The sequence below is a fragment of the Linepithema humile genome, chromosome 8 (assembly GCF_040581485.1).
Source record: "Linepithema humile isolate Giens D197 chromosome 8, Lhum_UNIL_v1.0, whole genome shotgun sequence".
In the NCBI taxonomy this organism is placed as follows: domain Eukaryota; kingdom Metazoa; phylum Arthropoda; class Insecta; order Hymenoptera; family Formicidae; genus Linepithema; species Linepithema humile.
Window position 1 is genome coordinate 10,035,287 of NC_090135.1, and position 24,610 is coordinate 10,059,896.

Consider the following 24,610-nt stretch of genomic DNA (forward strand, 5'->3'; position numbering starts at 1 on the left):
CGGCGAGCTCCGCCCCACCCTTCCCATCCATTCCGCGACAACGAGCTTTTCATCGAGTCGTAAGTTAACGGGCAAGACTCCTTTTGCGCAGACAGCCGCGCGGACCATTCCTTTCCACGAGTTATCGACAACTTATCGCCTCCACTTCGTGTTCTAATGCGAGGATCGTATTTAACGGCCATCCCGCCGCCGCTACCGCGCCGCTTATTACCGCCGGGGACTTCTCGCAATCGCGAGGAAGACCTCTTCTCCTTCCCGGCAATCGTCCGCAGAACTCGCCGGAACACTTTACGTATCCACATTACGGCGCGTTCTCTCTTCCCTTTGATATCCGAATTCTTCTCTTATTCAAGATATAACGCAAATAAAACAAATGTGTAAAAAATATTTCTAAAGATTTTCTGCTATATTTTAGTTTTAAAAAATTCTTTAGTCCCCAAAACGTGAAAAAAAATCGCAAAAATCACTTTATCAATGTGTGATATATAAATATTTTTAACTAAATATACAAATAATGAATTTCTTCGCCAATTAGAATAAGTATATTAATTTCGATAATTTACGCGTTTTTTAATTTATTATCTTTAATCTATTTTATTTTCTATTTTATCAGTTATATTATTTTTATTTTCAGCTCTTCATATAAAGCAACGCTTTTTTTCATCTAGCTTATTTATTTTTATTTGCATCAATCATGTACTACTGCTTACTACGATTCGAAACGAGTTCGAAAGCAGATTGGCGGAGACCGTTTCATAAACGAGCGGCTTTTCCGACGGCGACAACAACGATGACGACGATACGCCGTCAAGGAAAAGCGCAATCAGGATGGCAACGCGAGGTCTATCTGTTGCCGCTTGATCTACAGCCGTGAGAGACGCTCAATTCGGGGGAAGATTCTCACTCCGTGCCGGGTGATAAGCTAGCTTTCCCCTCCGCTCCCTTTTTCCCGCCCAGCCGGGCGAAAGCGCCGGGGAAATATCAAGTTGTGCGAGATACCGAGCGTCGCGACGCGCGGCTAAATGCATTTCCAACAATTTTCGTTACGAAAGTATCCGACAGCCGTCAAATTACGACCGGGATGATCGACGGCCGGCAGATCTCGTTCCCTGATTATTAATAAAAATGAGAGAGAGCTGTCTCATCGCGAGCGTTGCTCCAGTTTTACACGCGTATCTTTTTTCTATCAAATTTGGGAGAGTTCAAAGAAAAATGTGTTGTGATTTATCCAGAGCTGCTTCTACAATTGACTTAATACAAAAATTTGAAATAGTTATTGCAAAAGTAATATATATTGTGAATTATTTTCATTATTTCTCGTACTTTCTCTTCTTTTAATTTAAACAAAGGAAAAAAAATATTGCACAATAGACATCCAAAATATTTTTTTACAATTATTTTATAACCAAAATTAAATTCTACGATAAATTTTTCTTTAATCGAAAACCTAAATGTTAATGAAAAACGAGAGCTATCCGAGCTATTTTCCTTTTTCCCTTATTTTAATGAGGCAAGTTAAAAAGAAAGAAATATTGCTGTCGACGTTATAAAAAATTACCTATCGCTATATCGATATTTAACTTTCTACTAAACGAATTAGATATAAAAAATTGCGCTTACATTATAGAACCATAAAAGGGAATCCTATTCAAATCCATCCTCGATTTGCGCTTCCACGTGCAATTTTCACGGCAATGCGACGCGAAGATTTATCGGTTCGCGCCGCGCGATATTAAGGCCGCTTCTGTACCGGATGTAAAAAAAAAGAAAAAAATAAGAAGTGACGTGAGTAGCGCGCGGCGACGCGACGCGGGGCGTCACGGCGCGGCGGTGTTTATCTGCGAACTCCGGCTCATCGCTTTCGCCGCCTTCATGCATCGATGTCCCTTATCATCTCTCTCCCGTGTCCCGCATCGCGCGCATTACGCGAGCGCGAGCTCTCTCTTTCGCTTGATTGATACGCAAAGTTGACAAAGTGCGCGAGGAGGCGACGCGACGCGGCGCGACACACCGCGACGCGTCTCGCCGGTAAAGGGGTAATGGCCCGGCAACGGTATCTCTGCCGTTGTGTACCTTCGACACGTCGTCGCCCCGTCGCCGCTTCCGTATCTTTTTCCGAAGCGCCAGCGAATAGATGAATAGATAGCCCGGTATATTTCACGTCCCTGGTGCCGCGCTTTTTTCTCCGAGAACCGAGAGATTCCGGGTCCTTTCAAGTCTCCATATTTAGCGCTCTAATGGCATCTACTTGTTAATCTTTGATGTTTAGATTAACATTGTATCTTAGTAAATTAAGCTATTAAAATAGAATATAATATATTATTCATTAAATTCGTTAGAGTGAATTGATGCTGCGCCATAGATTTCTAATCGATAGCTTAGATATTTCACAAACAAGAAATAGAATCCTTACAATTACATTTGAAATTCCAAATTGAGAGAATATTCAAAATTCAGTTGCGGAGCATTTAGAAAATCCCTTTGTAACGTAAAAATCGTCGCCTGAATGCATCTTTGTCCAGTGATTTCCGAAATATCAGTCTGTATATCACTTTGTTCAGCCCACCGTGTACATAAAGTAGCAAATGATAATTCATATCAGTATCCGACATTGATGCACGGTAGTTGCGACACCCCGTAGTTGGCGCAAATCTCAATTATCTGCTTAAAAAAGCCGTCCGCACGAAGTTATCTACGCTCATGCTCGTATCTAGATACTCGACAAACCCTCCCGCGGCGTGGACTAAGGGGGAGGGGGGGGGTTGCTTCCGTACTTGATACACTTGATATAGCTCCCTCTCCACCGCCGAAACTTTCCGCACCTCGACGATGACGACGATGTATTCAGGGGGGTTGGTTGTGCAGTCGGCGGCGCGGTGTGTTGGTGCCGCTTATCGCGAAGCGCACGCGGTCGCCACCGCCAGTCACCAGCAGCCGCGGAATTCCTCGGAATTCGCGAAGGGGGTGGCGGCGGAGGAGCGCGGGTGTATATCGCGTCGTTCGGCGGTGCCAGTTTTCTGATCGCGATGGATTTCTTTCCCTGTGGGAACCGAGCATCGCACCGGCCTCGATAGCGCCGAGGGGGGAGGGCGCAAAATTCATTTCGCCCACTCCTCCGTCCCCCGCTCCCCTCCCCTCTGATGTAACTGACTCCGCGACGACTGTCCCACCCCCCGTGCCCGCAACACGCCGGTAATTCGAGCTTCCGGCGAACGTTGATCGCTCCGCGATAGAATTCTCACATGTGCTTCTTCTCTGTTATTCGTGTTCTAATTGACGCAAAATTCCTTATTTAAAAATTAAGAAATCTCGATTTTTTGTAATCAACGTAATATTCGAGCAATATAAAATTGAGAAAAAAATTAAAAGATTTAATTTAATTTATACAAATTTGCGAAAACTACAAATTTTAAATTATCAGCACTTAAAATTACAAATAATCAATGTAAACAAAAATTATTTTAATGTCATATTAATGTTAAAATTAAAATTGTAAAACAAACGATTTTGAAGAAAAGATGTTTCAAAGAGAAATATTCTTTTCAAATTATATAACTACAAAATTTAGTATAAATAAATATTTTATATTCTTTGAAATATTAATATTTTAAATACTTCTCCGAGCTATCTTAATCGCTCGCGTGATTATAAATTATTATCTACAGACTCATCGATGTTGCGAGAGCCAAGTGCATCTCGCGACGCGCAATCGCGGGATCTTTCCTTGCCGAGGACTCGACGATCTTTCCGAAGGACAGAACGCTGATTTCGCGAGAATCTCGGTTGCAAATGTGGTTACGACGGTGGGCTGGCGCTTCGCCGGACGATCAGTACACATCTCGTAAGTTACGACGACCGGCCCATAATGTACCTGAGAAATCCGTACACAGGGTGTCGCGAAATTATCACCACTCTTCCCAATTACAATTCGTACGAAATTTCTTCTCGATGGAAATGTCAAGATAATATATCCGCGAAATATAAATAACCGAAGACGGAAGATACAATCGAGCGAGTTAAGCTTCGGGCGAGTTAAGGTATGCAAGTAGGATAAGTATATTTTTTTAAAACGTGTTCAAAAGCAAACGATCTGAAATTCAGTTTCATTCAAATGCTGGTTTCATCGAGATATTCAATTTTTACAATCAAAACAGTAATATTTAATGTATACTTAAATTACGTGCAATTAATTTGATTTTTACGAAAATATCGAGTTAAATATATATTTTTGCAATAATCAAATAACGTATAAAACTATAAATGTCTTGTAATGTCCGCAATTATTTGTAAAAGAAAAATTGAATCTATCAAATTTTCTCCTGTCTGAATAATCTCCCTAGTTTTTGGTATTTAATAAAGCGACTTCGCGTTCGAGTCTCGTTTAACTGCACAATTTTGGATACAAAATTTCTCCAGCCACGCAACAGAAAGAATCTCCCGGGAGATCAAACGATTGTTAAATGAAAGAACGGACGATAATTTTGATACACCCCGTACACATCGCAGTTTGGATCTCGCGCATCCCGGATCGATCCCGAGCGGTTCGTAGTGGATTTTCAGGGCGTTTCAGCTCGTCCCTCGGCCGATACGAGGAAGAACGAACAGGCAAAAGGGGGGCACGAGAGAGGAGCAGCCCCGGGGCTGCATCGAGATCGGGACGCGATGCGCGCACCAGGTGCATCGAGAGGGACCGAGCCACGAAGAGGAGAGCTCGCTGCAGCACGGGGACGGCCCGCTGCGATGCAATGCAGATACGAACTGCATCCACGGTTCGCCTTCCCCTCCCACGCCTCTCTCCTCACCACCCTCACGCTTCATCTTCCCCCTCGCGATACGGCGGGACATGTTTGCCGTGCGTTAAAATGTACTGTCTTAATGAATACGGAGTGTCCCGGCGCGGAAATGGTGTCTTCGAGAATGATCGTCTTCTCGATAAAAGAGAAGGCTGATCGTCAATTTTTTGCATTTTCGAAACGCAATTGCACAAAATATGTATTAAGCCCGTGTCAGACTATGCATTGACAATTGAGATTGCGAATTGAAGATTTTGAAGTCGACACATCAGGCAATTTCAATTTCTTAGCGGTTCACTTTGTCTGATAAATTGAATTCTATTCTCCAATTCGTAGTCTTTATTACTGTATTACAACGAGAAGTTTTAAATATTTTTGATAAATAATATTTAAAACTTCTCGTTGTAGTTTAATAAAAAAATTTATAAAACAGAAGTTTCTCTTTAAAATTAATAAAAGAACGAAATATTCTTCATCATTATACATTCTTGAAAATTAATTTATCAAACATTTCGATTTCTAAAAACACAGTTAATTCAATACATACATTTTTTCATAGTTGCAAGATACTTAGAATCATAAATCAATAATGTTCCAAAATCAATGCAAGTCGAGAATTAAGCTTTAAAAAGTTTTAGAAATATACATAATTTGAAAAAACCCCATCAATTATTTCCTATAAGACATTTTCCTATCTTTTAAACACATTCAAATAATGACATCTTTCGCGTTTCGCATTCGCACACATCACGTCGCTTTACCGGCTCGAGTAAACCCCCCCCCTGCGTCTTCCGCCGGTTCCCTTTCAGGTCCCTTCGCGTACAATCCGTTCCCTCATCGCCCGTTCATCTCCCTCGATTCCTTCGCCCTTCCCGTACGATCCTCTCCGTCTTGCCTCGTCCGCATTTCCCCCCCTCGCCGGTCCCCCCTTTCGCCGGTACGCGGCGGATGGGAACCTGAGATGCCCTCCTACAGATACAAATGGGTACCTATGCCAACGGCGTATAACCTGTTATTATACATTCCCCTATACAAACAACGTGTTAATCGGGGCCCACACCCTACGTGCACCGCCGCGTATGGGGAGGTCGAGTCTCCCCCCCAGTTTCTTCTCTCCAACCGGCCCCGCTGCAAGTGCAGAGGATATCCGATACGCGCGCGTTCCGTGGAAACCGATTTATCGATCGTTCCGTTGACCGTTCGTCTTTCCTGCCGATCCAGCAAATCGAAATCGCACTAATTTCGAATGGTTTTTCGCGTGAATTTCTGCTCAAGTATCGCATGAAAATCGATCGAAAGATCCTTAAAATTGCCGCTTTGCGAATCGACAAGTGATTAGATTCTTCTTTGCATTTTTTTTACTTTTGTAATATTTTTCTTATTTTAACATGTATTTTTTGCTGTTACTCTGTTAAATTATTATTATTGTTATTTATGACTTTGCTTTAAGAAAAATGGCGAAAGACAGAAGATTGCAAAATTGAGAGAAATCTCTATTCTTTCTCTGAAATAAAATATATATAATTTTAATATAAATCGTACTTTAATATTAAGCCTGTATCAAACTAAAATTTATATAAACTTTATGCTTCTTATCGAGTCGCCGGATAACGTGGACGATCAGAGAGAGAATCGCGAGGAAGGGCTCGCGAGAGGAGGAAATCGCGCGTACATCCGTTCCCGTAGGAGAGGCTCCTCCGATGATTTGTTTACTCGGATCGCCCTCGATGCGATGATGCGCGCGATGCGAAAACCCGCCCATGCGATGCGCCAACGAGAACCCGGGGGTCAGCAACGAACCCTGACCCCCTTCCTCCTCCTCCCCCTCGCGGCTAATTATTGTTGGCTCTAGATCGCCGATACGCGCGCCCGCGAGAGATCCTCTCTTCTCCTTCTTGCGGGTATCGACAGGACGGAATCGCTGCCTCGCAGAAATTCAATGTGAAATTTCAATTACGTCACAGGGACGTGTAGAACCTCCAGACGATCCCTCGATTCGTATCTATATTAGTTGAACTATCCGTCTCTATATTTCCAATCCTTTCCGCCTCCTTTATACGTCAGATTACAATTTTTATTATTGCATTTATCCTGATAATATATAACTATATAATAATAATTATCATCATCATTAATCCTTTGCGATCCAAATTCATTTCGACGAACGAGTCGATATATTAAAATATCTTGTTCTTATTTTAATACTATCAAGTCAAGAATGTGAACAATTAATTATCATTATAGAAAATTTTATGATGGTAAAATGTGGCTAATTGTCATCCTGCATTGCTTCAACAATTTAAAAAATTTTGCGTAGAATTATTGTAAAACACTAAATTGAGTCCACCTCGAAACATTAATAATCTATTAAGAATAATAATGTTTGATTAAGAGTAATGTTTTGTTTGAAAATTACTTGGACTGCAAATTTGCAGTCTTCGCCAACTTGAGAGACTTAATTTTCGACTTTTCATAAGCTACCAATGCTGCGACATCGAAACAACCATCCCTCTTCATTCGTCTTGTATTATCAGCAGTAGACAGGATTCAACTTGCTGCTAGAAGTCTTAATTCACGACGATTCTTTCCTTTTTAATTGTGGAATTAAATTTACCAATAATGATTAAAGAGAAACTTTAACAATAGAAGTTGAAGCTCCTCGCAGCTGCATATATTATGAAAACGAACGAAGGATGGTTGCCTCAATATCGCAGAAATGAAAACTTTTAATCACAAAAGTCTTTAATTGTTATTGCAACTTTAATTACAATTTATAAATTTAATCCAAAATTCACTGCGCTTTCTCAAGAATACGGAAATTGTGGTTTTAACAGAAATCTCAATTTTATTTCATTTTGCAAATAATTCGAGAATTCAACGTGATACAATTTATAAGAAAAAAAAATTAAAAAAACAGAATCCTTCTTCTTCATAAATATCTTGACAGTAAAATTATATATATATATATATATATATATATATATATATAATCGATAAAATAAAAGTAATAAATAATAATCAGGATCACGCGATTCCGCGAAGGTGGTCCAAGGAAGAAGAGGGGGGGCTAGAACACACAGGCGGGTAAAAATGAATGGAAAGGAGATAGACAGCCATGGCGGCGAACCATGGATCCGCGCGCGGGGTATCTCGCGCCCGGCCGGAGAGGGACTTTATCTGCGGGCCCCTCTGCCGGCCCCCCCTCCCTTCGTGCCCTAGTGCGCGGTCGTTGCCGATATTAAAAATCCGCTGCGCCGGTAGATAGTCGCGCGCTCTCGGCTATCGGATAGCCGTGCGCACAGCGGAGCGCAGGCACTCGAAGGAACTCTCATTAAAAATAGCTATCTCTATCTGCGAGGGGGCTCTCGGCGCTCGCAACGGCGCGCGGGGCCCGCTTGTCCGTCCTCGTCGCGGCCGCGCGCGCGCGACGTAAGCCCGTCTCGCTCGTCGACGACGAGGAGCGAGAACAAGATAAAGAAAGAAGGACAGAGAGAAAGAGTCGGTTAGGAGAGAGTATAAAAAGCACGGTTTCTCAGGCAGATACGGGATCTTATCGCGGGGCGAATGTTTGGCCCCGTTCGTTCTATCGGCCGGCCTTATCGGGCCCCCGTCCGTTTTCTTTCTCCGCTTTTTTCTCGGACCCCGATTTTTTCTCCTCGTCCCCTGCTTTCCGCTCCCTTTCCCCGCCGTCTCGTACAATCCACCGCTGGAGCGGATGAACTTCTTAATGCAAACGAGCCGCATTAACGCGTGGAACGAGAAATCTGATGCGATTCTCGTTATGGAAACATCTCGATGATTTTCTGAGAATCGTAATAGTCCGTCGTTGTGCTTCATTTATATTTTAGTGCCCTTTTTACATTCTGCACAGGTTTATGCATGTACACACTGTATATTCTGTGTGTTGTATAGTATGTAATATGTTCGATTATGCGAAATTTCCATCACAATATCGACAATGTTGGTGTAAATTATTTTTTGTTAAAATGTAACAAGATTTTCTGTAATGTAATATATAATTTGCATTTCCCAATTTAATGTCTATTTTGTAATATTTGCAATTTGTATGCAATTGTGTGAAAATGTATGAGCATTATATTCGTATTAATTACAAATCTACAGCGGGAAGAAATTTTCCGCGAACATAATTGAATCGTAAAAGAGCAGCTAATAAAGTTAACAAGTGTCTGGCTTGATGAACACGAACAATGTTTCTATCCATTACAGCGGATAATTGGTGTACTATATTGTGCCGATCGCGTCGGTTCCGCTCGTCGATCGGCGGTCGAATTCATTTCGGAGCGATCGACGGCGCGATTTCGCGGGGCGGAAAGAAGGCGAGAGGAGGCGAGGAAAGAGAGCGAACGGGAAAAAGGTGGGGGAGCGAAAAGGGGTTTCACGAAAGTCGAGAGAGCGAAATAAACGATAAGGGAAGGGAGGGGAAAGGGACGGTGGGTTAACCAACAAGCAAATTAACACGTGGGAGGGTCCGATCGGCAAATGAGATAATTGTGCAACGAGGGGCCCCTCGGGGCTCCCTCTCTCCCTTCCGCCCTGCCCGCTTTCGTCCTTCGAACCCTCGCAAGACTCACGAGCCACGAGGCGAGATCGGCAGAGGCGTGTTACCGATGGACGTATGTACCCATCGATGGATCGATCGACCGATCTCCACCGTGTCTCGCGTGTTTGAGTGCGCGTGTGCGGCTGCACACAATCTTACAGCCCTTCCTACTCGTCCTGCACGTCCTTCGTGCCTCTCGTTGCCATCGAGATTACACGGGGGGCGGATGGAGGGGGGCACCGAGAAATCGCCACGGGCCCTCACTACTCACGGTGAGTTTATTCGCAGTCCCGTTTGTATCTTTATTTATGAAATCGTGGAAGAGCGGCGGGGGGAGGTGGGACGGGGATGGACGGAGATTGAGAGCCCTCGCGATCCTGTCGGACCGGAATTAATTAAGACGTCTGGGATCATGCGAGCGAGCTGGTGAATCGCGCGCGATTTCGCAGGAAGGAGAGCCTCGCGATAACCGCTTCTTGATAATTGAAGAATTATTGGGAGCGATTTGACGTGTAAAGAAAAAAAATATCGAAAGACGATATTCTCGTTTAAGATTACAATTTTTTTAACTTAAAATTTTTTAAGGCTAAAAATTTAGATTAATTGGTCATTGTCGCATATTTTGGATTGTCGATAGAAAACCATAATATTAACGAACTTCTAAACAAACAGAAATAATTGTAACAATTTTTTCTCTTTGTATCTCTTTCAAGGTCCTTCGAGAAATCCTCTACGAATCGACAATAATAAGACATCAATACCGTCAAGAATGTCTTTATTATTATAGAAGCTGCAGATACATCTTTGTATTAATCCGTTTATATCTGAATTGCCTTGCAGGCGATCGATAATAGCGAGCAAGCGAAAGCAAAATCTGCGCAACGTGAAGTAAGACAGAGAGAGATGACTTCGGAATATCGATCATCGTGATCCGTGATCTCCGCAATCGGCGATCGATCACGATACCATCTCTGTGCGACGGCTCTTCCCGCTAATCATCGTCTGGACAATTTATCGTACGCTCTATCGCCCAGCACGTACCGACAACGAAAATGTCCTCAAGATATTATCACGACGAGACCGATAAGACTCACATCGCTCTTGATTATCTATCTCTCGAGATTGGTAGATCTGTATTGTAGATTGCATGCCGCGCTTTTTCCCGAACGAACGCGACTTGAGAGAGACGTGTGTTTCCGTGCATGGCGATCATCTTCTTAATCGATCGATCGCAGAATGATTCAAGTTAGATTTATTTTTTATATATTTTTACGAATCCGAGACAAAAGATTGACAAGAAAATTAATGAAAAAGTTTTAGTAATAATAAATAAATTTTGTGATAAGATTTCAAGAAGCTATAGTAGAGAAAAGTATACGATATAAAGATATTGCGTCAAAAGAAATGATTGAATGTTTCAGATGTAAACAAAAAAAAACTAATTTTTAATGATAAAAATTCAATTTTATGATAAAAATAATTTTTTTTATATAACTTTATATCTGTATGTTTCGTCGTTGAAAAATTTTGTTATTTTTCACTTATCGTTATTGTATTCTGGATTTTTCATTAATTTATAAAAAATTGTGTAAAATAGAATGTTTAATTTAATATAAATTTAGCTCACAATTTACTATAGAATCATTCTAACATGGTATTTCCATCAATTTAAAATAAAATTTTAATAAAGAGAATTTTCGAATCTATAATTTAAAATATTTTATAATTTTCATAAAACGGAGTTTTATTTAATGTAATATAAAATTTTGATACATAAATTTGATCCATAATATACTACAAAATTGTTATAATATGCAAAATTTTCATTAATTTATCAATTTTAATAGACTATAATTTTCGTTAGAAAATTTACTCGCAAATTCGCCGAAGGGTCATTCATTAAAATGAATGACACGCGTTAGTTGTGGTAAATCCTGTGTGTTTAAGATATCCTGTCTAAGAATTCCTCGCGATGTATAATATCCTGTGACACGAAATTTCCGTCAGTCAGCGGGCGACTCATCAGGGAAGGACCGAAACTCAGCGAACAAAGCACAAGGCACAGCAAAAAAGTCGAAGAGAAACGACGGGAGAGGAGAGCAATCCGGGAGAAGGACGAGAGAGGGAGGAAGTGACGTCACGCGAGAGTAACGAGCCTCGGTTAGCCGCGATAAGGCGTTCTAATCGTGCGATCTTAATGAACTCCTCCCATTAGCGCTCTGCGAGGCCGCGAGTCGTACTCATCGAAACCCTTTCTTTTTTGCTACTCTCTTGCAAAGAGAGAGATTTCCCGTAAATGTTCAAAATATAAAAATTATAATGTGTATACATTTTCAAATAATTTGCATTGATGAACAATTTGCACCAAACGTGTTTTCTTTCTTTCTTTCTATTTTCGCGCGACGCGACACACCTTCCCATTTATGCGGAACCACAAATGATATATTCAGATTAATAATGTCCAAGTTTCCCTAATACTACACTTATTTAGCGTTTACATAATTAATTTGTGTGACTATGTTATTTAATGTTATTATTATTTATACAATGTACATAATTTCAATATAAAAATATTCGAAAGACATTTGCTGCAATTTTTGTGTGAAATCAACCGAGTTATTCAAGATAAGTAAAATTATATAATAACGTTATAATTATTATGATAATTGTGTCAAGGTTCAATCAAGATAATTTTAAAACGCAACAATTTTCGTAAGAAGTCAAACAACTGAATAAAGCGAGATACTTACTCGACAAGGAGGAAGCGATTTCGGCCCGCAGCTGACTTGCTCTACGTTGTCGCCACAATAATATGCTCATGATGTAAGGAAGTAAATCCTCAAAATAAAACAACACTCGACTTTCTCGCACTTACTACATTTCTCGACATGATCCACAAAGCACTCGTTGCTGAATATAAACGGCGGAGAAAGTTTTTTGCCAAATTTAATCACGATAAAATCAGAATGAGTGCGCGCGAGCGTGCATTAAAGTGTCTCACACGGAGTTTCGAATAAGCAAACATAATTTGCGCCATAAACGTCAAATTTTTCCTTTTTAAATGAATATTATACGCTCATGAGATTTTATTATAAACTTTCAAACATGTTATCTCAATTTTGAAATAAATACGAATTTATGATGAAGTGTATTGCGTATTCAAGACCAAGTTTGAACCTAAAAAAATAATTCTTATCGTAATCATATTTTCTTAATCATATTTTCAAATAATCTCATCAGAAATATAAAATATCCCAAAAGTCTGTGGAAAATTCCTTTCTACGATCCTTTCGCTTCAATTCGTAGACGGAAATTAACGTGTTTGCAAGTCACGATTTTGCAAATTTTATCGCGTAATTAACAATAGAAAAATAACGCAATTTTTTGCACGTCAAATTGCAAATTTAATCGACAGCTTTGAATTCGCAATCAAATTATTGCTCGCGTCGTCAATCGCGAATTCGTGGCCGATAGTCGTATCATTGAACCGCGTTTGTCATAAATTTCAAGGTTGATATGTTATTAGCGTATCACGACGTGAACAATCAGTTCGAAGGAGAATTTTTGTGATAGAAAGCTGCTCACGTTCGATTAAAATATATTGCGAATATCGCAATGCGCGAGCGATTTGAGCATGGATTCGAGGTGGATTATCCGTTCTCTTTTTCTTTTTTTTTTTCTCTCTTTCTCATTCTGTACACAAGGGAGCAGAGATCTTATCGTAGCACGTTGTCCGATAAGCCACGCTAGCGATCGTCATCTTATCGATCGCATACAAGCTCATCTACGAGGCAATAGAATTACACCGAGTGTATGTGCGTCTTACAACTAAGAAATTTATTCTAGAAGAGCAAATTGGCAAAATGTAGCATTTTGAAGAAAGTGAATTTTGAATAATAAAACCTTACACATTTTACAAGGGATTAGAAAATATTCCAACAATTAATTTTTCTACTAAAATTAAATTTAAAATTGAATTAATTGAAATAGCAAAAAAATAGAATTTTCTAATTTAATTTCATTTGTCTAACTTATGTATTTATTTATTAATTAACCCATAAAAGTAATATGTGTGTAGTCATTTTTTGCTACAAAAAAATAATAGTACGATAATTATATTTTCTGCATGATTTAAAATGAAAAATAAAACTAAAAAACTACAAACTGAGATTCGATCAAGTTGTATAAGAAAAACAAAATATATGACACTCCGCAGTAAAAACAATATTCTCAGAATTTAATTATGCGATTTTTATGTACGAGTTGTTAGTACTTTATCTTGTTTTGGAATTCCGCTTCTGATTCGATCGCGCACGGATATATTTTTTACGATAAATGTAATATTTTATGCATATCGCGACTCATACAATATTGTAAAATAACCCGACGATAAATATTATTATCTCAAAAATAAAATGCGAAATAAAATTAATACATTTTTTACATTAAAATAAGGTGAGTCATTCTTTGCCTTCCCATGCACGCGTTTATATGTGTACGTACGTGTTTGTGTGACGGGAGCGTCTCGAATTAATTATAACTTTTATAATATTCCTCGCAAGTGTGTGCAAGAGGGCACCCCACCTCATGCAAGTTTTAATTGACGCGTGCGGTTCGAGCGGTTCGAGCGGTTCTACCGCTCTTAATTACGCGATTTTACGTATGCGCGCGTTTGTTAATACTTTATCTTTCGCTTCGGAATTCCATCCTTTATCTCGCGAGTCTCTCATTCCACGACGAGATCCGTGTTCAAGTACATTTTTCGCAAAAGTTGTAATATTCTAAAATAAAATTATGAAATATGATAGAATAAGCATTAAATAATGTAAAATATATCACTCTAAGAAATCATCATCGGAATAATCATCGAATGATGCAAAATAACAAGCGCCCACAAAAAATTCGCACGCACTTTACTCAGTTTTTGCCGACCTTTAACTTTCGCAATTCAGTCGCACAATTTTGCTATCGGATTTTTTATTTTATTTCCGCACCGATTTCGCAGTTCTTCTTTTCGCGTTTTTCGAGACGTTTGTAGAAGCCGCGACGCGAGATGCTCGCTCTTGCGGTGCGAGCACTATCACTGACTTTCCCGGCAACTCAGGGACCCATGGCTACTTGTTATCACTCTCTTCCTCCTCTTCACCTTTTCCCACCGCCTTCCCTCCCGCCCCTTCTACCGACGATTTTCTCACTCGGCGTCACCGTTGATCCCGCTCTCGCCGTCCTTTGCATTCACTGTTACCGCACGATAAGTAAGAGCAAACATTCGACAGTCCCTCTCTCTCTTTCGCACTCTCCCTTCTTCGCCTCGCCTTCTTCATTGTTGACCCGCCGGGTACACAGCCGGAAGACGGCAATTCCAAAGTCCCGTCGGGCTTCTCTCCACGGAAACCCGGTGAATCACCAATTATTCCCGGGAATAATCGCCGACATCGGTACAGCCGAACACGTTTCTCGCCACGCGCTAATCACTCGATCGTTTTATTCGAGAAATCGAAGACAAAAGAGACATTTTTTCTCCCTTTTTCATGATAATTATCTTTGACGCTTTTTCATTCCAAAATAAAAATTCGATATTTTAAAACTGATGGATAAACGTAAGTTTATCCATCACGTTGGATGAAATATTTGATTGCTGCTTTAAATAAAATAATGATTGAAACTAAATAATATTAGATGTTAAAATAATGACATTAATATTTTATGAATCTATTATTATAATTGATCAATAATTATTGTTAAATTCGATAAAGAAAGGAAAATTCTCTTTTGTATAAGAATCGTGAAAAATGTCTCGGATTACTCGACTGAATTCGGCTTCTCCTCGGACCTCGGCGAGACCGCGGTATCGCGTTAGTTTCCCGCCGGTGGAAGCAGCAACCCCCTGTCGCCGCTCACCCCCGTGCCAGGCAGCGAACTTCGTTGATAACGCGCGGGCGATAACGGATAACGATAACCGCCGCTGCGCGCCGCTCGCGATACTCCCGCGGCAACGCGCGCTCGTGCGCTCGCTTGCTTCGTGAGTAACGGAGCGATAACGATAAGGCCGGGGCGTAAGACACGTAGGGAACCCGTTTATATCTAATAAGCGTGCTCTTTGTCTCCGCACGTCGATACGGTATCGCGTTGCGCGCTTTTGTGTTTCTTCGTTTTTTTCCCGCCTCCGTTCGCGTGGAAATTGTTGAGAAAACGCAGTTTGCTAGCTCGACTTAATCGTGACATCGATAAGCTTGAATCTTGACCCATAAGAGTTAAAAATTGTTTAAAAACATATATGTATATATGTTATAACACTTAATATAAGTGTAAAAGATAATGTCATTCCATTACTGCAAAATGTAGTTATTACTACTAACATAGTTTAAAATTTAATTTATTTACTAATATTTTATTGCGTTATTAATTAAGATTTATTTTTCGAAAATATTAATTATTTCATTTTTCAATATGTGAAGTAAAAGAAGAAATGTCTGTTGTATGGTAAAACTTGTTGGAAAATACGCGCGCGCGTTACTGTCAAATATACAGTCTGTCCAAAATCTTCTATAACCACTGCGACACCATTTTGGCCACCTTATATCGTGACATTATTCACTTCACATTTTAATTTCGGCCTTTATGTTCACCCCTTAATTTCTATCTTTCAATCTCAATTATTGTTGCATCATAACATTATTTCAATCTTAATTAACAATCATCATGCTGTTATAATTATTTTGTGCGATAGTTTCTTCGCTTGTTGATTAATTGTACTAAACACGTTTTATCGCGTTGGCACCGCTCTGTCGCTCTCGTTATTTTAAGTCCGCCTATTATTCCGTAACGCATTATTGTTTATGCTTCTGGCGAGGAAATATGCAACGGTGCAACGGCCGGCGCCGACGCTCGCGCTCGATTTTATTCGCAACCGGGTAGAGAAGAGAGAGAATCGGGAGAGTTTAGTATGGAGTGTTCGATAAAAGCAGCTCACGCGCGCGCGCCGGCGAATCGAGTAACGGCGTGACGGAAACGAGTGCTGACAGTGCCATAAATATTCACACGTCGTTAACTGCTGAACCACCGACGTTGCGTGCATTACGAATGCAAAAGTGTACACGTGCATTTGTATAATCCACATTAATGCATCTATTCTCGCCGGGCCGCGGCTTTTTTTTCGCGAAAAGAACGCCGCGGTCATTTGCAAGCCGCGTAGCCTCGAAAAGAAAAAATACGGCACAGAAATAGCCGGAGTCCCCGATTGTCACAACCGTTGTCAAAATTAATTTGCATCAACTGAAAGTTAGAAATAAAATTGTGTTTTACAATGATAATTGACACTGCGATAATTAATGATGCGTCTGTTAATATACAATATATTTCTTTCAACTCGCTCTATTCGCTCCAAAGAACCAATTTACGTTGTATTAAATTGAAGTAATTATTCATATGCACGCATTTTCCTCTAATTAAATATGTATTTAGAAATGCGTTTAATGCATTGATGTGTATATCTTAATGATAGTAAACGATAACCGTGTTTTCTGAATTCAATGTCCGAGCAATTTAATTAAATTACACAATTAATATGATTGCATGTACATTTAAATATACATACAAAAGAATAACGTTCGCCAGTCGCAATTCTTCGCATATTAAAACATTTCTTTTCATCACGATAAACTCACGGAGCTCTTTCGCTCGGAAAAATCTTTCGTAAAAATCTATTTTCCTAAAGATCTCTCTGCGATTCCGCGGCGCGTGTCGCCGCCGCGCTGTTATTTGCATTTCTGCCACGGCGATGTCCTCGAACACGCAGAAACGCGCGTCCTTACACGGACATTAGTCACGCCGCATTGCATCGCGCACGCACATTTATCACCGCCGGCGTGAATTTTTCGCAAGGTTTCGCAAGCACGACTACCGTGCGATTCGTGTAAATGCGCGGCGCGGTACGTGTAAACACAACGTTATTCGGCTGTCGCTTGCGTCACAGTTTGCGAGGAACCGTTGCGAAACGCCGCAACGTCGTAGCCGCCATCTTATCGACGACCGCGATCGGTAATTACCCGCTAATAAATTATTCGCGTCGGCTTTTGCGCGATATTCGACGAAAGAAAGACGAGACGCGTAAGAAGGAGCGAGAGATGAAACCAGTTGAACTTGTATTTTCTTGAGCCGTCTATCGGATCTCCTATCTGGAACCGTTATTCGATATATCGATGCCGTGCGCGCATATTAATACGCGCGCGAGATTAATATCGGAATATTTGCGCAAACAAGTTTTCGCACGACGAGTCGCAAAAGCGACCAGAAAGTCCGGTCTGTCTCGGAGGTGCAAAAAGACGGGCGCGAGAAAGACGAACGGCGAGCGGCTCTTAAATCAAAGTGAGCAGCAGAATTACTTCGCAACTATCACTAATTAGATGATTCGTTAATCGCGATACATTATTAAAGTAAGAATTGTTCGTAAATTTGCCTTCAGAAGAAAGCGCTGAAGTTTAAATCGCCATTAATAGGTTTTTAACTTAAGAAGATATAAATAATGATTATGAATACAAAGAATAATTCTAAATAAATAGAAACGCGCAAATGAGAAAAAGCTGAAAACTTAATAAAATATTGTAAGAGAAGAGAAGATTCCTTTCCCGAATTTCTTCGGTCCTCCACGCGCGCAGACTGACATTGGTTGTTCTCGGTCGTCGCGGTCCGCCGTATCGCGCTCGTTTATCCGATGCCGATTACGCGGAATCCCCCGAAGACGCGGGCGAGGAGAACGATTCCGTTGATACGCGCGGAGGATCAATAACCCTAAGTGCGAACGGTTTCAATTAGGGTACACGAAATGACTGTGCGAAGCGACTTCTGGTTTCTCCACTTTACACAAGTTGATTTTTAATCAAACGCAAATTCAGGACTCTTCCTAGAATTATAAATAAATAAGAAGCAAAGTTTCCCTCCCAAAATTTTACTTTTCCGCTTAATTTAATATTAGGCCGTATTAAACTATACATGAATTAATTTCAAGCAAGTTTCTAAAGCAAGCCTCTTTCACAATTTAATTTTTAATCGTGGCAAGAGATGAAAATCTTAAACTTATATATTAATAACAAGCGAATTTTGTAATTTAATCCTTTTCTTCTCAATTTTCAATATATTAGAATAAATTAATTTTTAATATGTTTAATATTAAATTAATTCCTATCAAACTTGAGCAATTTAATTTTTAATTACATTAAAAGAAAAGAAGTATAATTGTAAATTATCTATCAACTTGATGACGATGGATGGCCAATTCAGACACTTTACTGCGCAAAGTATCAGTTTCTTCGTAAAAGAAGGTCGAATTGAGCAATCGATTGCCGGTCCGCGCGATCTCCGGCAGGAAGGGCATGAAAAAGCGTGGACATTGAGAGTGAAGGGTGAGAGGGGACATGACGACGACGAGATTCCGCGTAATCGCGAGGAGAGATGTCGAGAGGACCGCCAGGATGGATCATCGCTGTAGTGTCGGCGACCGTTGGCCTCTTCGAGTACCTAATAGAGGAGAAGAGAAGAACAAGAGGGAGAGAGAGAGAGAGAGAGAGAGAGAGAGAGAGAGAGAGAGAGAGAGAGAGAGAGAGAGAGAGAGAGAGAGAGAGGAGCTCCCTGGCGCCGTGTTATCTCATTCGTTAAGATCCTCCGGCAATGGGCCGGAGGGCGGGATAGCGGGAGGGAGGGAAGGGAAGGGAAACAGATCCGACACAGTGGTCCCACTGTCTCGCCCGGGATCTACTCTCTCTCTCTCTCTCTCTCTCTCCTCTCCCTCCTTCCTCGTGAACACGGGGGTCCCGGGGGAGAAAATCCAGGAATGGCTCTTCGAGTCTAGACGCGAGAGATAGCTCCGATCCTCCGCGCCCTCCCCCCCCGCGCCGCGCCTTATCGGCCTGCTCTCTCTCATCTGTCCGGAAAGATGGACGGATAGCGTGGCTTGATGGTCGCGGCAGCGACCGTCGCGCGGACTCGCGTAGTGACCAGCGCTGATTTTGCGGAGAGAAATAAGTGCGCGCGCCCTCGGTCGAAAGCGGATACTGCATCTATCTGCGCAAATTTCGTCGCAGATACAACATCTGCATTTATTCGTGGTACGCTAATGTACAATTTCAACAAAAAAAGGCAATATAAATATATATTAAATTTATTTACTTTATTGGAATTTTATCGTACATTTTGTACCAATAAATAAAAATAGATTTAAAAGTGTATGGATCAATAATATATTGAAATGTTGCGATACGTTAAATTTCCCAGATTTTACCAAAGAGATTTCTCGTTATTATATTAACAGATTGAATACTAAGAAAGTTAATTAAAATATTACCAAATTGTACTAAAGACACTGGAAGCGTTGAAGCAGAGCTTTAAAATTTTTATATCCATCAAATCGATCAGATGTTAAGAAAATTAAAGCAATTGTGACACGAATTTTGTTATAGGATGCAAAAGTATTAAAGGTTCGGGGAATTTTTTAAATTTTCCCTCGCTTGGAAAATTGCGTTCTCGCAGGGGATTCGCGCTGTTCCTGAGGTTCGACGCGGACCTTACGACGAGACGCTCTCTCACCGGTCGTACACGTTATCGGGAAAATAAATTATACGCACCGCGGCGGCGGTGCCGCGCGCGCGAGATACCGCCGCTATCGGCGTCGTATCTAAAAAGCTCGCGCGCCGCCGGAAGCTCGACTCTCTCTCTCTCTCTCCCTCTTTCTCTCTCCCTCTTTTCCCGACGTCCGGCGTCGGTGTGTATGTTATATCCACGTCGCGCGCGCAGATGCCGCAAAACCCCAGCAGCAGCGGCGGCACCGAAGTCCTCCACCGATAGCCTGATGGTCATTTCTCATTTGTGTAATCTGCGCCGCCCCCTCGAGCCGCGAGAGCTTTCTCTATCTCCACCCTGCCACCTCCTCTCACCCTCCTTCGAGCTCCGCGAGAGCCGCTCCTGAGGGGGATGCACCGCCGCCAGCCCGGAGGGGTGGGAGGATAAGCGACCATTTGTTCCGCGGGCCGGTTTTTGACGAGGCGTCCTAATCGCGCAGCATCCCCCTTCCCCCCCCCTCCCCCACCCTGCTATCCACTCTTCTTCCTCTCGCTCTCCTCACTGGCGAGAGAGCTAATCGTAATTGCGAGCAACGATAAAAAGTGTCCGCCGCTTTTTCACCGTCCGGTAGGTACGAGGGGCGAGTCATTCCCCGCTCGCTTCTCACGAAAGGACGACGACGAAACGCAGCGCGATGCACTCGCGCGATGCGCGAACCGGAAGCAGTCGCGTAATTGTGGGGGAGGAGGAGGTGAGTAGGGAAAGAAGGGAGGGTGCCGGGATACGCCGCGGGACCTTCGAGGGTGGCTCTTCAAGCCGGGTCGCGATGACCCTGTTTTCGGGCGTGTTTATTCTCGGCCGGGAACAAATCTCGCGCGCGTTTATTAATGAAGATTTACGAGCGGTGGATCTTTATTAAAGGACCTAATAATTTTCATTGAGGAACTTTGTTAATTCGAATAGTGGCTTTTTAAAGATAAATACTTTGCGCCTTTACCGAAAAGTTTATTCAACGTTTCTTCACATGCTTAAATTCTAAATTGTCTAAAATATGCATGTATCTATTATGAAAACTATTAGAGAATTTCAAACTTATTAAATTTATTTAATAAAAATGATCAGATCCTTTAAAAAAATCATAATTTATTTTGCGAGTTTATCAGCTTTGTATTTTTCAGATTTTTATCTGTAGCAACTTGTTTGTCGAACAATAATAATATATCTCTGCTGAAAGATAAATCGCATAGCAAAAATTATGTAAATAAATATAGTTAACGTATTTTAAATAGTCGTATAAAATAAAATAAATGGTCAAAAATTAAAAGAAACAAAATTATCGACGATTAAACTAAACTAATAATGTATTAAAACAAAAAACAAACATCAATATTTTATTCTGCTTTACCGGTTGAAAGTATTATTTTATTTCAATCGTGAGCTATTTATTTCATCAACATTGCGATCGTAATTTTACAGAAGTTTACGAGCTTTTTAAATAACGACGTGGGCGGGTTTCACGGTGCAGAATCACGGCAAAAAGCGACGCGTTGGATAATTCGTAAGAACGCTTCCGGAAGTATTTATTACCCGCGGCGAAGGACATGTCTTCCTCGTTTTTGCGAATCTGAGAGTCCTTGGAGGCGGTGCAGCGCGGCGCGGCTCCGCCGCTCGGAGGAGGACTTTGACAAATCGTCGATCACCCGCGCGTTGAGGGCCCGCCGCTTCCTATCTCCGCTCGGGGCTTTTCATCCCTGACGCGCCGGACAATGGTCCCCGACAAAACTCAGCAATCTCCCATCCTCGCGCTGTCCCCCCCCCCCTTTCGAACATAGTTTTTTCGTTTTCCACGATTCTCACGATTTTGTTAGATAAATTGCGCTTTACCTCAATCATATTTCATCTCGAAATATTTTTGTCTTTCGATTGCGTTTAGTCCGAAAGTTTATTTTAGTTAATAATTGAATATAGAAAAAAACAGAGAAATTAAGATACAATTGCGGACTGCGATGAAATTAATTCGCACAGAAGAGTTTGCGAGATCTCGATGCAAGGTGCCGAGATGACGCGACTTCCGCCGCTCGTCTGCGAACGATCGTTCGGCCTTGGCATTCGCGAATAAATGGGCGCACTGTCCGTCCGTGCCGCTGGATCCCGCCGAGGACGAAGACGAAGACGACGGAGAGAAGAAAGAAGAAGAAGAAGAAGAAGAAGAAGAAGACAATGGGTGAGGAGGGGCGCAAAGGAAGCGTTTCCGCGTGATAAGATAAGACCGTCCTGTTATCGGCGCCGTTCCGCGATACCGGTCGAGAGGGCCCGGAGGGACCGTGTAATCGGGTCGTATTTGCGACGCGCGACACGACCGGCATTTGACCCGAACATCGATTCGCCATTAAGCCATTAACGTGGACAAGCGCGTCGGATGCTCGGTCGCCTCCGAGAATCCTCGTTAAAGAGCTCGCTCGTCCGCTTGTTTCCTTCAAAAGACCGGATGAACGAAAGGTCTGAGAAAAACGGACTGTGAAGTCATTGTCACGAAGGACACGCGATCTAATTTGAGAAAAATTATTTATAAGCGATTTTATGTATTTTATTTAAGTATTTATAATTTTATAATTTTACGATCTTTAGTCTTTTGAATGTAATATTTTAATAGAATAATAATAAAATAATCATAATCTAATTAACAGAGTGAATTATATAACATCATTATATTCAATAAAATAATTGTTTCATAAATAATAATCATAGATAAAGCAGAATATCAACAAAATTTCATTTATAATGTCTTACCTTTCTTGTCAGAAAGATACTGTGAAAAATTATTTAAAATTAATGACTAGGCGCGCGATTCAGAGCAACAGCCGGTGACGAGCGGCGGAACGCCGATCGATCGATCGACGGGGCGTCCCGTTGCACACGTGTTAATGCGGGCTGCACCCTTGCGCGGACACGTGTCCGGCGATTGTGACGACAGGTGCGAAGCCTGTGCGCCACTCGAAGTTCGCGCGCGCGAACAACATCCCTCCATTTACCACCCGAGCCACACGTGCGACTTCCGGCCGCCTCCATCCCGCGAAAGGATGTATAGCCAGCCGGTGGGCTGCTCTAGAACACGTGGCAGGACGTCTTGAGGTCGCCCGCTTCCGAAACGACAACCTTGAAGAGGATCCCGCAAGACGGGCTTAGTTGCCTTGACACGAAGAATATATCGATATCGCCGCTCGAGATGACACGAGAAGACCCTCTTGAATTCGACGAATTCGCGATCGCGACGAGATAAGCGAGTCTTTTGGCATACCACGTTGCTATCGTGATATTTAGCATCTTCAATTTACATTTCTTTTGTACATGACAATTTTCATCAATTATTTTTCCTAGTTTTCGTGCACACAAAACTTTTATCATAGAATGACATAATTATAAGTATAATTATTATTACTCTTTGCAAAGAGTCCGCGGTGCTGGCATTTATCTCTCGCTTGAAAATCTTTAATCATCGTCATTGTGTCATCGCGATATAAAAATGCTATTGTGCGAAGCAGCGCTGCCGCCGCATTTATCATTATATCGCCGCCGTAAATTGGGCCGAGGATTTTTATTTTTATCCCGAGCACGCCACGTGCAGCACTTGTGCGTCAAAATCGAGCGATTGACTTTCGAATGAACAGCAGAGAAAGAGAGAGACATAACGCGTCTCTTTCGAGTTAGACGCCGATAAATTCGTGATCAATTACCGGAGGGCCGGTAAGCTCGATCTCTCCCAGCAGCCCGAGCCTCGCTTCTCGCCCGAGTCGACTCAATCCGCGAGATATCGATCGGCCAATTGGCGGAAGAAGCCGCCGGTGCGTGGAAATAAAATCCCATTTCCATTCCTCTGTGACTGACAGTCGACTAATTTTTTCCAGACTTATTGAAGGACCGTCTCGCGCGCGCGGAAAGTAGACGCCCGAGCATCGACAGGCGCCGTCGAGATTCGTCGTCCCGTTAGGACATTTCGCGTTAAAGCCAATTCATAGCGTGCCGCCGCCGCCGCCGCCGCCGCCGGCGATCCCGAACGAGTCGATCGAAAGAATACGGCGGCAGACAAGTGAGTTTTCAGGATGAAATGAAAATAAAATTGCCATTCATTTCCTTCACCATTTAACCACCTGCTAATTGAATAAAAACCTCGCGTTTCTAATTATTTTTCAAGTTGAATTTAACAGAACGCAAACAAAAACAAAATATATTCGATACAATCTCGACAATTTAATAAAAAGCTTTTCCAGATTAGTAAAAAAGTTCGCTAGCAATTATTTCAGAAATTTTATAATCAATCTGCTTTAATTCGAGGACAAATATGTTTATAGTTATTTTGTTGAATTGAATTGAACAAATAATAAAATTTATAACATAATTCATTAAGATAAAAAGTGTGCGGTCGACTTCGCTTAAAGAATCCTCTCGAACGATCCATCGAAGATAACCGACTGCACCGATCGCGCGAATTCACTTTTAGCCCGAGTCGGAAGTGATGATCGGGATTCTCCTCGAGGGAAAACTCCGACAGACCAGAAGTACGGAGAAGACGGGTTTGACGACGCAGACGGGCAATTGCCTTTAAATGAACTGTCGAGCTGCCGCCTGCGATCGGAGGCCTGCGATCGCAAATTGACTCGTAGTCGCCGCCAATAAAAATTCAATAACCCCTCCGGTTATTGTC

The 24,610-nt window shown here is 41.7% G+C and overlaps 1 protein-coding gene across 6 annotated transcripts in view; it reads right to left on the minus strand.

Moving 5' to 3' along the window:
* The window catches only part of ush (Zinc finger protein ush), a 165,297-nt gene that overhangs the window by 45,940 nt on the left and 94,747 nt on the right, over window positions 1–24,610 (minus strand). Inside the window, exons 1-2 of one of the 6 annotated variants that reach the window (XM_012374992.2) lie at window positions 14,194–14,497; window positions 12,105–12,531 (exon numbers count right to left, since the gene is read on the minus strand). The exons of 4 other annotated variants lie outside the window; for them this stretch is intronic. In XM_012374992.2, coding sequence (XP_012230415.1) covers window positions 12,105–12,174 — 70 coding nt within the window. In that variant the 5' untranslated portion in view covers window positions 12,175–12,531; window positions 14,194–14,497. Of the gene's footprint in view, window positions 1–12,104; window positions 14,498–24,610 lie in introns of those variants that run through there. One more of the 6 variants, XM_067360683.1, reaches the window with a different exon arrangement.